General features: G+C 35.1%; 1 protein-coding gene across 1 annotated transcript in view; it reads right to left on the bottom strand.

The window, feature by feature from the left end:
• The window catches only part of RNLS (renalase, FAD dependent amine oxidase), a gene marked incomplete at both ends in the record, with an annotated part of 277,708 nt that overhangs the window by 61,002 nt on the left and 198,256 nt on the right, over positions 1-18,450 (bottom strand). The window contains one exon of the mRNA XM_084246200.1: positions 4,367-4,540. Within this exon, the coding sequence (XP_084102326.1) occupies positions 4,367-4,540 (174 nt within the window). The remainder of the gene's footprint in view (positions 1-4,366; positions 4,541-18,450) is intronic.

The following is an 18,450-nucleotide window of genomic DNA, read 5'->3' on the forward strand; positions in this document are numbered from 1 at the left end:
AAACAACAAATACAAAGGTCATACAAGATCACATCATGTTACAGAGCCAGAATTTGACTCTAGGTCTTTAAAGTACAAAATCTCACTTCCAACTGTGTCAATCTTATTGATAATTTTTAAAAATTATATATATTAATGATATTAACTTTATTTCACCCTAAATTGTCTCTAACCTAACCCCACCAACATTTGAGTTCATCTGCAACAAAGCTTCTTTCATCACTAAATAATTCCAGATTTCTCAACCAAAGTACCCCAGAACAGATGAGTAGATCAAGGAGACGTGGTATATATACACAATGGAATATTACTCAGCAACCAAAAAAGATAAATCCATGCCATTTGCAGCAACATGGATTAATCTTTAAAGGATAATGCTGTGAATTAAATGAGAAGGAGAAGGTAAACAACAGATGGTGTCACTAATATGTGGAATATAAAGTAACTAAACTAATAGTCAGACAAAGACAAGCTTAAAAATTACTCTTGATAACTAACAACAGAATTGAATTACAAAGGTAGGGTGGGGTGGGGGAGGGGTAAAAACAAAGAGAGAAGGAAAAACAATGGATGAGTTGGTGGTGGTTGTATTGTTGTGGTAATACCTGAGGGGAGTACCCCTATATTACCTCAATTAAAAAAAAACACAAAACAATAAATAAATAAATAACCTCAGGTTTCTCATTTTAGGCCCAGACCTCCTGAACTCTCTCATATGGCTTACAATTCCTGACAAGGTTAGTAGCATGAAAAGTAATCAAGCCAGGGTTTCTCAGTTGTGTCCTGGGAAACCATTTCTGTAGGATATTAGATGCCCAAATAAAATATTCCACAGTTAAATACCTTTGGGAAATTCCAGATTAAATGGAGTGAGAGGGTGATTTATTATATGAATTCTATTAATGGGGTATTATCTGACATTTTCCAAAATAAAGGTAAAGTTGACACAGCATTTTACAAATTTACTTGATGACAAGACCTGTTCTGAAAAAAAGGCATCTCAAAGAACTAATGTCACATTGAACAAGTTTTAGTAAAAACAGACCTAAGTATATAGTGTCACACTCATAACTTGAAGTTAGATCTAGTTCATCTTGGAATTCAGCCTCTTTTGTCTATGTAGATTTTGGTTGCAGTTGTGGTTTTCTGTTTTTACTGCTTCTTCCTGACATTTGACAAATGATTACTTCTTGACCTTTGTCTGGTTTGGGTCACTAATCCTTTATCTTCTGGCTCTTTTTAAGACTTAAAAACTCACTGTCTTTTATGAACTCAACTCTGTCTTCCTTCATCTATCTTGTGGCTGTCTTACCTCGACAGAACACAAATATTCTCCTTCATTAGTTGAGTTTCTGTATTATAGCATTCATTCTTGAGTCAATGAAACACCCCAAATAAAGGGTGGGTGTGGGATGGTGTTAGTAACAGAAAGAGACAACTCTTATTGGTCTATTTAGATATCAATAAAATACAGTGCAGTTACAATATATGGACATTTATATAATGTGCATTCAGCTAAGACCACTTATAGCATTCTGGACCTAGATGGTGAGAAAATAGTTTAAATGCAAGACAGTTAGATTTTATGTTAGAGAATGCCTTTACTAAAGGTCTTCCATAATTTAAAACTTGCATAATCCAAGAATAACTTTCCACAAAACTGACAAATGAAGGAAGATATTTCTTTTCTGTCTGAAGTGATACCACCATGGGTTGTAGTAAAAACGTGGTTTCCAATTCATATGGCCCTCTAGCTTTGTACTGTGTAATTGTCAATAAACTTTTTTTTTTTGTATTTCTATTATTGCAGAGTAGTCAATGTGAATCTTTATTGATATTTCTATGTTACAATCTCTCAAATTTGCATGACTCTGATTTTATAGATTGCTACTGCATTCTAATGGATGCATTTACCCACCACCCCACACTTAAATGCACTTGTATAGTGTTTTTAATCTGTCAGCAACATGATTGCTATTTCTTTCTTTCCTATGTGCTTTTCATCATAGGAAAAAATCTCTCTGTTCTATAAATGTAAGCCAACCATTTCATCAGGCCTCACCCAAAGAAATGGGACATATATAATGTTGGGGAAACGGTTATACTAAATTTATTGAAAGTTATGTTGGTCTACAAAATGTTATGCAGTTTTAAGGAATTTTTCAAAGATAATTTTAAATACACACAATTCTCTTTATATCTCAACTTTAGTCACATTCAGTAGCTGTGACTCTATTTGAAGATAATGGGCATTATTTGTTGCCGATTCAGCATCCACTACTCCCTTCTTTCTTCCTAACAAAACACTATTTTATCCAGGTATAAATCCCTCACATGACTAAAATGAAATCTCAATACCAGTTCCAAGAGAAGATCTTGATCTGTCTAGGCTTTTCATTGTAGTGCCACCCCTTTTGCCAGTGACTGGTTCAGCCTGGTGAGTAACACAATTTTGACCTTTGAGATACAAGATGAAATCTATTGAGGAGTTTCCAGAAAAAATGTCCTGGCTTTTTAGACAGGGATAGAGATAATAAAAGTCCCTCCTCTTCCTAAGCATGTTGTTGGATCTAGATGTGATTCTACCAGCCACTGTCATATCGAAACAAGACCTTTCAGGATGTCAACATCAAGAGAGAAAAGGAACAAATATATCATATATATATATATATATCTCCAATATCCTTGAAGATATTGCTTGAACTCCTAAATCAACCAATCCTGAAATCTCTCCAACCTTTTTCTCTTAGATTATGTATCAGTCAGCTCAGACTGCCATAACAAGACACCATAGATTGAGTGGCTTAAACAACAGAAACTTATTTCTCCCAGTTCCAGAGGCTGGATCATCAAAGATCAGAGTATCAGAAGATTTGGTGAGGTCTTTCCTCCTGGTTTGCAAATGACCCACCATCTTGCTTTCCTTATTTGGTTTTTCCTTGGTATGTGCATGAGGATAAAGAGTTCTCTCTCTACCTCATCTTATAAGGTCCTACTCTTAGGACCTCATTTAACCTTAGCTACCTCTTAAAAGTCCTATCTTCCAATATAATTATATTGGATGTTAGGGCTTCCATATATGAACTGGGGAATATAGTTCAGCCTACAGCAGATAATATTACAAATTTCCTTATGCTGTTTAAACAAGTTAAATTATTTTTCCATTATACAGTTCATTGAATATATCCTAACAGATATCAGATCTTATGAAGCAATACACAAAGGATAATGTCTAATTTATGGCAAAGGGCTTGGGAAGATAAGGGCTATTTTCCTTTTGTCAGTACAAAGCAGTTATAGAGTTAAAAATTGTTAGTCCACTGCTGTTACAAAGTATTTCATGAGCTGCTGATTGTACATATATGTGGTATCATGTTAACATAAACAGTCCAATCCTTAGGGAGTTTTAGGTTATAAAGGAAACATTTTTCTAAGATCATGTGCTATGATATAAAACCATGCCCCAGCCCAGTTCCATCATTATAAAGTTCTAGCAAGCCAAGAAATGTTAGTTGGTGATTTTATCAAGCAAGGCTTCTAACTAATGGGTTGATAAAACCCATCATTGCACCATAAAACGCTGTTACAAATTGACATGATGACCACTTTCAAAAACTGAGTTCAATCATTACAGTTTATTCCACAAAAAGCTATCTCAAGGATCACCACAGTCCTACAAATAAGAACACACTTTCACCTTTGTGCCTGAATTGAATCAGCTTATGCTTATTCTTGCAATTCAAATCTAATTTTTTAACTATTAAAAAAAAAGTGGAGTGTTGATTTTTATCCCAATCTAGTAAAGCTCTAGGAAACATTTTACCTGTCATTTTAGTTACACAGAATACAAAATCCTGTAATGTTGTCTTCCAGATGAAAATTAAATAAAATTATATCCAAGTGAAGGGTTTCATTACACAGTAAAATTCACTTTTTATTTCTATCCTGGAAAGTGGAAAGAGCAGCACTTATCAAATGTTAAAAACAAAGCCACCAAACAAAAACAAACTCTACCAAGAAACAAATGATGAGAAGTGCATTTGCATATGGGTAGATAACAAAGCAATAGTAACAAAGCAATAGAAACAAAGCAATAGAATCTGGGCCATTTTGAAATCTTAAACCTCCTGAATCATTTTCATAAACTCAGTAATACACACTATGTGGTTAATGATTTTTTTGAGAAACTTTGTTGGTTTCACTTTGTATTTTATTATTGGCCAAATGTGACATTAAATTTTATCCCTTGTGGCTCAGAGTGAAATGCTTGCTCCGTTCAGAATGACAACACTCAATTAAACAGCCCTTTTCATGATCTACACTCATCATTGTTAATGTATTTAAGGGAAATAATGGAGGTACTGACCTATATTGCGTTTCTTATTATCAATGGAGATGAAGCGTATGCAGGGATTACTGGTGATGTACTGCCCAGCCCAAGGGACATCAATCTTGGTGCCAGCTTCATAAAAGAGACCCAGAGCGTAGCGGGAAGAGTAGGTCACAGACTCCAGTTGCTGTCTTTGGCATTCACTAATTACTGTGGGAAAAAAAAATACAGGGCATCAAACTTGAAAATCTCATCTTTCCTTTCAGCACTTCAAATCCAAAACATCTTTAAGCCAGTTACAACTGTTCCATCAACGCCATTTCACTTACAACAAAGTTTGAAAGGTAATGTTAAATAGCATTAACTGTAATTTTTTTTTTTTTTTCAGAATGATTACTGACCTTAGAACAACCGTTTTCATCAATCTGAAGGTCCAAACTCTTTTAGAGTGGCATTTGGGACTCTCAAAATCTGGCGCCAAGTTGCTTTTCTACCTTTGTATCCTGGTTGTTTACCTGGATACAAGATTCCATATACTGAGCACTTACTATATCTTAGGGTCTTTGCCAAACATTTGACAAAAGCATTCCACTCTATCCTAACAACAACCTTAAACAGTAGAATATTATTTGCATGTTATAGGTGGGGAGACTGATGTTCCGTGTTTCATGGATCTCTTAAATCATTCCATGTCATAGAGTGATTTGTTCACCTGTCATCTTTCTGAAGGATTATAACAGTTCCTTAAGTACAGGGACCAACCTTCATCATCTTTGTTATTGGCCTCTAAACTACTTGTAATGGGAAGACCAAGGATAAAAGTAGAAAGGGGCAGAAAAGCAAACAGACATACAAAATATGTTGAAATGTAGGAAATAAATAATCAATTGACAGAAGGAAAGGAACTAGGAAGACTTTGGTTCAAATCCTGACTCTGACACTTATTTGATGTGACACTGGTCAAATTACTTAGTTACTCTGACTATAATCTTCTTGTCAATAACAGTTCAGAATGATTAGTCTGTTGTGAGAATTCCATGAAATAAAGCATAACACAGTGTTTGGCACATAGTAAGTGTTCATTAAGTAGTCACTTTTTCTATTATAGAAAATATTCTATTTTTTATATTATTGACAGGAAAATATTAGGAAAACAGGACAATCTCCAGCCTGAGATAGAGAAGGAAGAGAGTTCTTTACCTTTCAATCTGTGTCTTCCACTCCCCTACACTTAAGGGTCTCAGGATGCTGCTTGTTCATATATGTACAGGATTAGTAATTTGGGTTTCAGAGAAGGTCAAAGTTCAATTTAGGCAAGGCATTTCAGAAATGGAACTCTAAAAAATTCTTATTTAGTTAGTAATAATATCCAATCTAAAATAGTAGGGCTAGGCAGATCTCAAGGATGGGGGGTAACTTTAGTTAATACTTAGAGAAGTGGCTTTAGGAGGTGAAGACAAGAATATGAGCACACTAATAAACTCTATACATTAGCATAGCATAGCATATTTCTGATATAAAACATTTTTAGATCTAAGACTTCAAATACTTTTTAGAAAGGTCCAGCAATATAATATGTTTTAATCACCCTCATTTTGTATTTCTGGGAAGTTGAGATTATGAGAGGTTAAGTTACTTGCTCTAGATTATACAGCTTCCATATGATACGGTCATGAAGAAAGTATTCCAACCTTGTAGTTACACACATAATCCTCATTACTCCACACTTTCCTTCCTGATCTGTAAGTCTGAACTTCAAAATTAATTTTGGTATTGAAGTAAAAGTCATCATTCCTTTTAACCATTATTTTCTGCCTTATTAAAACATTTAACTACTTGATGAATGAATGATTTTCTGACACTGGCCTTGTTACACTCAATGTACTTTAAGCTTCATTTTATTATTTAATCTGCTTTTAAAGTTATGACTTGATGTTATGCTTAACTGCTTTCTGAGGAGGAGGAGGAGGGTAGGAGACTAATACTAGTAGTTGAGCACGTATTGTGTATGTGGGTTTTTACCATTATTTTTACCTTTTTTTTTTTCAGTTAAAAAACAAACCAGTAAAACCATGTAGTCAGCTATTTAGTAAGTGAAAGGGTCTAAAACTCTTTCTAAACAAAAACTGAAGGGTCAAGTAGGTTTACAACCAAATGACCTTCCCTTCTCCCCATAGGCACATATGTACTTTTAGTTAGATTTTAGACCAGCTATCAGGTGGCAAGTCCATTGGGTAGCCCTTTGAAAAGGTAATTGACATCTGTATTAAAAACAGGCATTGGGCCTCCCTAGTGGTGCAAGGGGTTACACACAGCACTGTGAAGCTATCCACAGCCTCTGTAGCACAAGTTCAATCCTGGCCCGCCAGGGAGCTACCCATATGTCACAGCAGACCTCTCCTGTCTCACCCACTGCTCCCCTCAGCAGTCTATTCCAGTCACTCTGCATGTTCTGTACCCCAATCTATCTCTGGTGAATCCTCTCACGCCCCCCTACCCCGCACCTCTGTACCCCAGTTCTTGCATGCATGCATAAATAAATCTTAAAAAAAAAAAAAACAGGCATTAACCTTAAATACACTTTTCTGCTCCGAGGGTTCTATGATTCATTCTGAGAACAGGGAAGTGAGACTTCTGATCGAAACAATCTTATGTTCTGGATAACTCACTTACAAAAAATTCACCTTTAGGGCCTGAAAAGTTTTTGATTACTGCAATGCAGACAGGACCTAACAACACGGTCTAATTTTGTTTGAAATTTTTTTCTTATGCAATATGTTGAAGGGAGCAGTCCTAGATTCCACATTTTGGCAAGAAGGCTTAAAAAGTTTCTTTATTATCATGTATTCAAAAGGTCATACGAGCTTACAAAGCAAGGTTCATGTAAAATGCCTAATTCCAATGTAGTGCATCTTTACCAGGATACCATCCTCATTTATTCCCTAGGTTTACATAGTCTCTATCATTACACACACACTTACACATACACACACATCATATAGAATGCATTTGTGTGATTATCATGCGAGTGAAGTGGTTATAAATTGCATCGAACAGTATAGCTTACATTATACTTTCCTCCATTAAGAGACTTGTTCTATTTCTTTCTTCTTGTGTGTACATGTGTGAGTATGGGAAAGGGAAGGAGAAGGAGAAAGAGAGGAGAGGAGAATAGAAAGAGACCTAGACTGTACTCCTAAATAACATCTTGTAAATAATTTCTTTTTTTTTTTTGTTTCCTATTGCAATTTCATTCTCATCGTTTCCTATCCTATAAAAGAAGGGTATGATCACATTGGCTCATTCATCACCTATTATATACCAGGCACCATTCTAGATATCAGGGATAGAAAGCATAAAGACAAAGTCCTTGTTGTAATGTAGGTTACAAGTGGTGGTGAAGAGATCAATTATAAATAAAAAAACAAATAACCGAGTGAATGGTATGTCAGTTAGTGATGAGAAATACAAAGAAAAATAAATCAGGATAAAGGATAAAGTGACAGTTGTAGGTAGTAAGCTTACCTTATATAAGCTGCCAAGCATATATGTCTCGTGTGAAGATGTTGCTCTGATTGACATGGGAAGCTACTACTGGTTATGAGCCAAGGACAGATATCACCTAGGTTCTGTCTTAAATATTTTCCTTCTTGCTACAGGTAAAGCCTGTAGGGATGTAATAGGGGAGCTGGGGCAATACTGCTGCTACTGCAGTTGTTTTGGATTGAAGATAACAGAAGAGGAGGTCAGAAGTGGTTTGTTTTTAATGGAAAATAGAAATCTCCTCTCCTCTCCTCCCCTTCCCGCCCCTTCTCTTTCTCTCTCTCAATCTCTCTCTCTCTCTTTCTCTCTGTAAGTATAAATATACATTTATATACATTTCATTTCATTAGCTATATTATAGCTGAAATGGAGCAAGCCTAGGGTTAACCCAGTTGATGGGTCCTTATGTGGATCCTTGAGAACACAGAACATGACCCAAAAGCAAGCCCATGTGACAAAAAAAACAAAAACAAAAACAACTATACCATTTATTTACATAGTGAGAGAGAGTGAGAGAGCAAGAGAGTGAGGGAGGGAGAATTGACTGACTGGCAGATGGCCAGATGCCGTCTGTCCTACCCTAGATAGCATCCACTGAGCAGAGACCAAGCCTGTGGCAAGCTGGAAGAATCCAGAGACACCCCTCCTTACCAGCCATTCCATTATCAAAATCCCAGCAGCTTAACTACCAAAAGCCCCAGCTGCACCCTTTTTTTTTTCATCAGCTCCAGCTCAGGGTGTGAGGTTTGGAAAGCTCTACCTTCCACACATACATCGAGTGCGTGCTTCTCTTGGGTCTATTTCTGGTACTGGAATTCCTGGGGTTCCCATATATTCAGCTTTAGTATATATTACCAAATGGTTTTCTGAAGTGATTGTTGTAATTTGCACTGCCATCAGGGGTATATGAAAGTTCAGTGCCTCCACAGTTTTGTCCACATTTACTACAATCTGCCTTTTTAATTTTGGATACAGTGATACCACATTGTAGTTTTAACTTAAATTCCATGATAAATACTATTTAAAAACCTTCCTTTGTTTACGTCGCTATCCTTTTGTGATTGCCTGTTCAAATCTTTGCTAATTTTCTTTAGAACTGCCTGTCTTTCTCTTATTGCTATTAAGGATTCTTTAAATATTCTGGACATGAGTCTTACATGTGAATAGGAAAAACTTTCTTAGTGGTCTCTTAATCATGTGGCTTGAGGAACAGATTTTTTAATTTTAATTTAGTATAATTTATCGTTTTTTTTTCCATTTAGTTTCAGCACATGTGTGTCTTATTTAAGAACTCTTCACCTACTCCAAAGCCAGTAGGGAAAGATATTTTCTTATTTATTTTACCAAAAGCTTTATTGATTTATCTTCCATAGGGTTTTGGATATATTTTGAATATAAAGGATTTAGGATTCCTGGTGGCTTGGAAAGACAGTGTGAAGGGAAGAGATAAAATGAGGACTACATGGGGTACAACTTTTCCTCACCCACTCCAGTTAAATAAACATTTATTGTTCTACAGTTTTTAGGTTTAAAAATATAAAAACAAGACATTAGCTTTTAAAAATGGTAGGCAAAAACGTGCCTTATGAACTTTGTGTTTCTAGGTTCCAAAGCAATGCCTGGTACAATGTGGCATTCTATAAATATTAAAGAATGCATCTTATTTTAGACTATTTGGGAAGTACACAAAGACATAAATAGGCAAAAGGAAAAATAATCACCACATTCTCATTATCTAGAGAAACAGCAACTATTAGCATTTTGACATTTTTCCTTTAAACATGGCCATTTGTGTATATTATACATACAATTGTAAGTACATGCACTATATTATACATGCAATTTTCTATACTGTCCTTTTGCTTACTATATGATGTAAAAACCTCACTGTAAACATAATTTTTAACACCTCCATGGAGTGGATGTGCAATTTGCTTAATCATTTTATTAATGTTAGACATGTGTTTTGCTTTTTTTGATCTATTATAATTAAAGTTGTGCACAGATCTTTACTTATGTTTCTAATTTTTCTATAAGACAGAATATGGGAAGTAGAATTACTGTTAAATTTATTTTCAGAAACATTACAGTAATTTATATGTCCACTACCATGTATGAATGATCCATTTCACGGTATCCTTGCCCATATTGTTACTTTTCTTGATAATTCAATAGGAAAAATAAATCTCATTTTGCTATTTATCTATATTCCTTTAACTACTGCCATAGGGGTAGTAACGACTTCCCACTGTCACTATCCCTCAGCACCACCATCCTTTGTTGTTGCCTTAACATGGACTACTGTTCTGTGAATGTCCTTTCATTAAATCAGTTAAAATCCTTTTGAATATCCAACTATTTCTTGCTGGGATCCTGACTGAAAGAGAAACTATATTTTCTTCTAGTTTCCTGAAGGAAAGCACTCTGAAGCAAAATGTGATACATTCTACTGTTATGGGGAGAGAGTGATCTGTCTCTTAAAAGCAAATCACTGGGGCTAAGATATTTCTAATGAGTATATTTTGTGATATATGAAAGTCTGTGTTTTCGTAAGTAATCATAGTACTGCTTTTAAATGCATTTCTCTTCATCTACAACTGACTTGGCAGGACAACAAATATTTCGATGTCCATAGTAAAACAAAGATATTTTAGCATTTACTTGGCATTCATTATGAATATTGTAGTTAATGGTAAATGCTGCTCACAGGATGGTTGATTGGTGCTCAAAGTCTTAACCTCCACGAGTTTTGTTCTTTATAGTCAATTACAGAGGTTTATTAATTTCCTGATTTGCCTCCAAATGGAAAGTATTTCAGCTCAAGAATAAATGAAGTTAGGAAGTCAACTATAATTATTTAAATTCTGAATCAAGAAAGACTGACTTCTCTTAATTTATTTGCCATCTTTTTAAAAGATTTATTTATTTATTTATACAAGCATTGGGTACAGTCAGAAGTGTGGGAGGGTGAGAGAATTCACCAGAGCCAGAGTGGGGAGCAGAGCAGGCAGACTGAAGTACACTGCTGAGGGGAGCAGCGGGCAACAGGAGAGGTCTGCGCGCCATGTGGGACCCTCCTGCACGCCATGTGGGACCCTCGCCCAGCGGCTGGAGATCGAACTGGTGCTGCAGAGGCTGCGGGCAGCTTCCAACCCAGTGCTCAACCGCTGCGCCACCAGAGAGGCCCTATTTGCCATTGTTTTTATATTTTATGTTGAATTCCAACAGTGTCAAGAAATTTTATGTACCAATTCAACTTCTAACATAGACCATCTAGTTCTGTGGGTACATGAAGCAAAGAGAATTTTAGCCACAATAGCTGGTTGTTCTGTATTCAAAGTGGTTGTAAGAAATAGTGCTGAAAGACCCATTTTCCATAAATAGTTCTATCTAGCCAGTAGAGAGGTTTGAACTTTTTCCATTCATGGTCATTCCTTTCGTGTAAAAGCATCAAAGAATCAGTCTTGTTTCACTGCACCTGGAATAAATTGAATGTTCACTTGGACACTATAGGTATAGAAGTCATTAAACCTGGAAGGAGAGTTTCAAAAATAATTTTGGCAAGTAATAAATCTAGAGTTTATTGGTGACAGACCTCAGTAGTTACAGCTATGTGGGATTTCCCTGGGGAAATATTTCTTTCATCCTAAGATGCATCTCTGGAGTCAGGAAAAAATTGGGTTTGAATTCTGGTTCTGACATTTATCTTTGTGATCTTGGTTAAATTGCTTAATCCATCTAAGCATCTGTTTTCTTGTAAAATGAGAATCTTATTAGTGCCTGCCTTAAGGATTTGTTAAGACAATTAAACGAGATAATACTTACTATAATGTCCAGGACATTATTGAAAAAACCCAGCATCATAGTTCCTTACTTAAAAACCCCTTAGAAGCATCTATGCATATATCATGCTTTAGAAAAAAAAATTATAAATCTTTAGAGGCAACATCCTAATAGTCAAGTGTATCAGGATATTACTAAGCTCAAAGACATCTCTTTGGCTAGTAAAGTATAGCAGATACACTCCACCTTTCAGAGCAAAGGATAAAAAAAATAAAGTTTTTCTTTGAAGAGCAAGGAAGATTAAAGAAGCCAAAAGCATTTCACACATCTTTTGAAAAATTATCATATATTAAGAAATTCTTTAGCTAGCTAATTTAGAATGCTAAACATTTTAAGATTTGTCTTTCATCATTATTCTAGTATGCCATCACATTTTCCTAATCCTTATCCTATCCCAGGATTGTGTAAAAATAAAAGGTGCCAAATAAGTGGATTTCCCTGTATCGTTTATGCTCACTTGATAAAAGTATTTTGATAAACATTTAGGATTTAGCTGACTTTACACTCCCATTCTTAGTACGAATGCTAATGACTACCTGAATACAAACTTGAAACAAGTAGATTTCATCTAGTGACTCTGCACAGTGTTTTTGGGGAATCATCAGAACACATTAAAAGGCATAAGCATGTCAGGGCAATTAAATTTATACCTAGTAAGAGAAGTTTATCCTAATGTTTCCCATACTTTGTGAGACCCTAACAATCAATACATTAGGCGGCATTAAAAAGGGAAGAAACATAAATGCACTGGAAGTTTCTAAAATATAATAAATAGTCCATTGATCGTGATTTTTTATTTTGTTTCCAGCAGGTATTAATATAAACAAGGCACTATTTTAGGAGCAAGTTCTTAGCTTTCTGTGATTAAACAGGCAGTCCTGCTATACCTGGAGCAGACTTCATGCTAAAATGTCTTCTGAGTCCTGTGAAAGCCCAAACTGTCAGGTTGCTACCAACATTTGTGGTCAGGTCTCCTCCCTTCTCCCCTGCAATCTAGATTCCTAATCCCCACTGTCTCTCCATCTCTAAACTCGTAAAAAAATAATCTATCAAGGAAAAAGGACTGTTCTTTCTGGTTATTGCTGCTAGCATCTTGTCACTCTGTCCCAGGGGCCTTTGCAAAAGAGCATTTTACTATTTAATAGGTTGGTAGCTGACTTTTCATAAAGTCTTTTGACTTGTTCCCAATCATGTGAAATCTCTGTTGCTCTACAAACTCACTGCCTACTCTCTTCTTTGTCTAGATGGAGGTCCTGTGAAACTAAAAGGAGAGTCAGTTGCTTCGAGAGCAACTAGTTCTAATGACAGGATTGGAAAAATAAACATTTTTTAATGTAGGATCTGTTCTCTTAAGGAATGTAGGATAATTTAACCCAAGCATCACTTACTGTAGGTCTACTCTGCATCCAGCAATATGCCAGTCACTATAAATATGTCTTAACAAAACATTTAGCAGAGTCTAGGATAGATTTTGGGCTGACACATAAAATTATTTTGCCCTGGTTATTGTCAATTTTATCCTTGGGAAACTTTTTGGATTTCAAAATAGAAATGTAGTTGGCTTTCTTTCCAGTTTTCTTTGCTGAACATATACAGTAATTCTGGAAACCAAGTTAATAAGGTTGGAAAATGTTTGCTTTATTTCCATGCATTCTAAACTTCCTAGACTATTAGGCCATCATTCTTTTGTAGGAAAAGTGCTGAGTTTTAGATGAAAAAGAAGATGAAAATAAAGAATAGCATGTGCTATTATACAAAATGTCACAGAACCTCATACATATTTTACTGCCATTCTACCCAGCCCATCCATTTAATTACTTTATGGCCATGCCATTCATGAGCAATATAGTCATTCTAAAATTCATAATAATAAAAACTTTATTACATGTCACATCATATTTTTATACAGATATATATCTTTATATTTATGGATAGAGTTATTTGATACTGAGGCAATGACTTGGAGAATTAATATTACAATTCAAAACTTTTATAGTTTTAAAAACCAGAAAATAGTGTTTGCAAGGACCTGGAATCTGCAGTACTGAGGCAAAATGTCAGAATCTGGTGGTGTAAGTTCTAGGACATTCAGAAATATGTTCATCTTGTACTTTGCAAATCCGTTAGCTTCTTTTCTGTTTACATAATAACAGTTCCCCACAATGCTTAGTTAAAGCCAAAGCAAATAAACTGGACTTCAGAGAAAAAAATTACAAGCAGGACCAGACTTCATTTAGTGAAAGCCTACAGCATTTTATTTTAAAATCAGTATCTCCCATTACCAACAAAAATCTCAACTTGATGAAAAACACAATTACACTTGATCTTCATATTACTTTTCACTTTATTTGCAATGCTTTTAAGTTGTTTTTATTAGTATATAGGTTTGTACATTAGTAACTAAAATATTCGTTTTTCTGTTATCTTTATTTTGCTTTCATTTTATTCAAGGTATTGAATGACATTTTTAAGGCTAACTTTCAATAATTTCCTCCTATTTCTTATCTCACATTTTATATCACTACAAGTGTTTAACCTGAAAGATTTGATGGCAGAGGTTATCCTCAACTGATACTTTCATTTCTGAACCTCAGCAAAAAACTTTGTGTATGTGTATACATAAATGTAGTCAGTATAATGTAATGCACATATTTCGCCTCACTGAGCTTTAGTTTCCTCATCTGTTAAGCTGAGGTCCAACCTAGTTTAAAGGGTTGTCATGAAGATTAAAAAAAATTATATTCTAAACATAAAAGGTTTTATTGTACATATAAAACACTTGGCAAAAAATAGAAGTAAACAAAATTATAACATTATTATTGTTACTGTTGTTGTGGCTGTTGCAAAGAAAAGGATGAGCAAGACAACTTTAACTGGTGTAGGAAAGTACAATTGTTGAGAGTAGATTCAGAAGTGGAAGCAAGGAAAAGAAAATACTTTGTGCTAGTTTATGTCCAGAAAGAAAGACATGATTTTTAAATTCAATTTTATAGCCTTAAGGTGTTTGTTCCTGATCTATATCTTCAGTTAAATACCATTTTATCAAAAAGTTTACACTTAAAACACCTTTTACCAGATTATCTGCTCTTACTGGATATCTGCTATGAGTCAGAGTTAATCTACACTTCAACACTAATGCAATGAACCAAAACACCTCTACAGCCTGGAGTATGGTGTGTTGTTTTCTTCCTTCTTATGACATATTCCACACCCATGGTTCTACTATTTGCAGAGTCAGAAACATAAATTCTTCCTTTGCTTTCCTACCCTAACACACCCACCACACACACCTGTTTACTCTTTGTTTGCAGGTAAATGTGTACATCTGCTAGGGCGTGATTTTTATGATGAGATGACAAATGGAATCTTGTCATTGCATTATTTAAAGAGCAAATTCCAAAGATTAAATCTTTCTCCACACCTCTGTCTATTTAGGGGCATTAAAATAGAGCTAGTCTTATTGATTATAAGCAAATTTAGAGTAAGACTATTGGATTACTGGAGGAAATCATTTCAGACTCAACTGGTTTCACTGTAGGATATGGAAAAGCTGGGTAAATGAGAATTCAACTATAGATTGTCTTGACAAGTTTCCATTCTTCCCATGCTGGCCCACAGTCCCAGCTTTGATGGCAAACAGGACTGTTCTGGTCAGATGAATACCTGATGACTTATTCTTGCTACCTATTTTCTCTACTACAATCCTAAATCACCTCTCCCTCTTTCCCTCCTCCTTCCCCAAGTCTTGTCAGATACAACTCACTGATCACAGTCAATCTCCATTTGAGAGAGTGTGTGTGTGTGTCCATCCTGTTAAATTTCCAGTTTCCTCTCTGTCTCCCTCTCTCACTCCCTTCTTCCCTTTCTTCTAAGTTCCCTCCCTTGTGGTCACAGGACCTCTTAGCTCAGCAATTGCTTCTTTCCCTTTTCTCCTGTTACTGTATTTATGAACAAGACAAAGATTACTATCACAACAACAGAGCAAAATAACTCCTTATCCACCCCCCATCAAATAAATTGGAAATAGTCTTAATAATTTCAATAGTTTAGTGAGGCAGGCACAAAGAAAGACACATATTTTGCTATGAAATAAAAAAATCACAACTTTTTAAGAGTAACCTGAAGTTTCCTTCAGAATCTTATAAAATAATTAATTTACCTCCTCATTTGGCTTTTCCTCAGTAGCCGGCATCCAATATAAATAGAACAATTGTATTGTTATTTATTTTATTTCAGCAAATGGATAGTATTTCTATTTTATTAAAGATAAATATGTGATAACAGACTAAAACATTGTTTCTATGGGAATATACCTTGCTAATTTCAAACAATCAGATACCAACAGAGTTTATACATTGAGAGCTTTTTGGAATGGGAAGTGATTTAAGCTTTGGTTTCTCACTTGGTAACAATTTCTCTATGCTAGCTTGCTCTCTTTTCTCTATGCTAGCTTGCTCTCAGAGGCACTGTGCAAAAGGAGAAAATCAGACTAGGCAGCCTATAGAAAACTAATTCACCTCTTTTTCAAATAAATGCATATTGAGACATTGAATGGGATGATGCAGCAAATAAAATATTTATTTCTTATATGCAATATAGATGAATTCATGTCACTGAGAAATTTAACTTTTTAATTTGCTAACTGGCTGTTTGTATTTTATTAGTAATTGCAGAACGGTAATCTATTATTCTCTTGCAAATGTCAAAAAAGATGATGTTGTAGGGAAAACAGTTCCAACTATTATTCTGCATGGCTGGAAAAATCATGTACTCTTCATTGTTCCATGCTAGACCCAGGATTTTTGGGCTTTATACACACAAACACGGTAAATTCTCTTGGAACAAAAATATTTATATGATTTATTAAAATCAGAAAAGACAACCCTATACTTGAGCTTCTTACTTTCATGCCTATAATTAAAAAATATTCATTAAAAAGCTCAAATACAAGATAAGGTACATGGTATATTCTCCATGTATCTGTCTCTCTCCCCCTACCCCCCTCCCCACTCACAATCACAAACACATGTGCTTGCACACAGAAACTTTTGTTATTCATGGCTAAACTTATTTAACTCCCAGTAGAAGACAGCTATAAATGACTGGGGAGGAAAGGTGCAATTTTATGTTTAGTAGAATAGAGCATATGCGCAAATGTTGACAAATGAGTTAAATTAAGGATGGGGAATTTCCTTGCTTTTATTTAAATGTAAAATACATTGCTATTTAATCAGAGTGTAAAAATAGTATATTTTTCACATTTGAATAAAATGGGCAGCTTTTAATAACATCTGAGCAAAAGGAAATTCTCAGACCAAGGATGTTTTTAAACTAGGATAAACAGTGCTAAAATTTAATACAATGTTTTTGTTTTACTTATCTTCCTTTTTATTCCATCTTCTACCCTTTCTCCTATAGAATGAATGAAAAGAACAATCCACCTAATGTATAATAGATGGTCTTGAGTTATTTCATTTGTATTCTCCTGATAATCACTATGGCAGTTAGATTTTCCCTAAATGGTGGCAACAATATCCCACATTCTATATCCCCTTCTTGGATTCCTTTGATCAAGAGGCTGGGTCTCTATGAGAGTGCTTATGGCAAAGCCAGGTCTTAAAAGATGACAATCCATGCCTGGTTCCCTTGGGACACTCAGTGTTGGAACCCAGCCAACCTGATATGAAGAATCCCAGGTCATCTGAGAAGTTATATAAATTTCCAGATTATACCAGTGTTAGTACACATATATTGAGTGAAGATGCCACTGGAAGATATCAGTTCCCAGTTGTCCAGTGATCACCCAGATTTTGAATCTTGTCAGCTAAGATCCAGCCACTGAGGAGCAGAAACTTGTTCACATTCAGAAACTTGTTCACACTGGCTGTTTTTGGGGGCACTTTGTTTCTTGCAGTAGAAGACTGCAACAGCCAAAGAGGTTGATAATCTTTTCATGTTTATTGACCATATTACGAATTTTGCCCAATTTAGAGTAATTTTTGGTTTATTTTTCCTATGTTATTTTTTTTTTGCTCCTATATTCTAAATCTAACTATGCTTATTATTTATTATAAATATATTCAACCAGTAGCTTGTTAAGTGACAGGAACTTTGAATTTTATATAGTCAAATCATTTAATTATTTTTCTGTTTTTAGTTTTAGATCTTGTGTCCTTTTTTTTTTTTAAAGATTTATTTATTTTTATGCAAAAGCAGGGATACAGGCATGGAAGTGTGAGAGGATTCACCAGAGGCAGAGCAGGGAACAGAACAGGCAGATGACAGAAATACACTGGTGAGGGGAGTAGCGAGCACGACAGAAGAGGTCTGCCACCCCATGTGGGATTCTTGCCGGCAGGCCAGGATAGAACCGGCACTGCAGAGGCTGTGGACAGCTTCACAGAGTGTCACTCAACCCACTGTGCCACCGGGAAAGTCCAGATCTTGTGTCTTTTTAAGGAAAGGCCTTCCCAATTGAAGATTATAAAAAGGATTCTATATTTTCTTCTAGTGCTTTTATACCTTTATTTATGATCAACTCTTTAATTCATTTTTAATTTATTCTCATATGATATGAAGTAGGGGAAACTGACTTCCTTTTAAATGACAGTAAGTTGTCTTTATTACATTTATTTAAATAATTCACTCATTCTCCATTGACTTGAATGCTTCTTTCAACAACTAAATTCTTAAACATTTTTTATTTCTAGACTCCACTTTGATCTACTGATGAA

Source organism: Talpa europaea (genome assembly GCF_964194135.1).
Source record: "Talpa europaea genome assembly, chromosome: 10".
Lineage (NCBI taxonomy): Eukaryota > Metazoa > Chordata > Mammalia > Eulipotyphla > Talpidae > Talpa > Talpa europaea.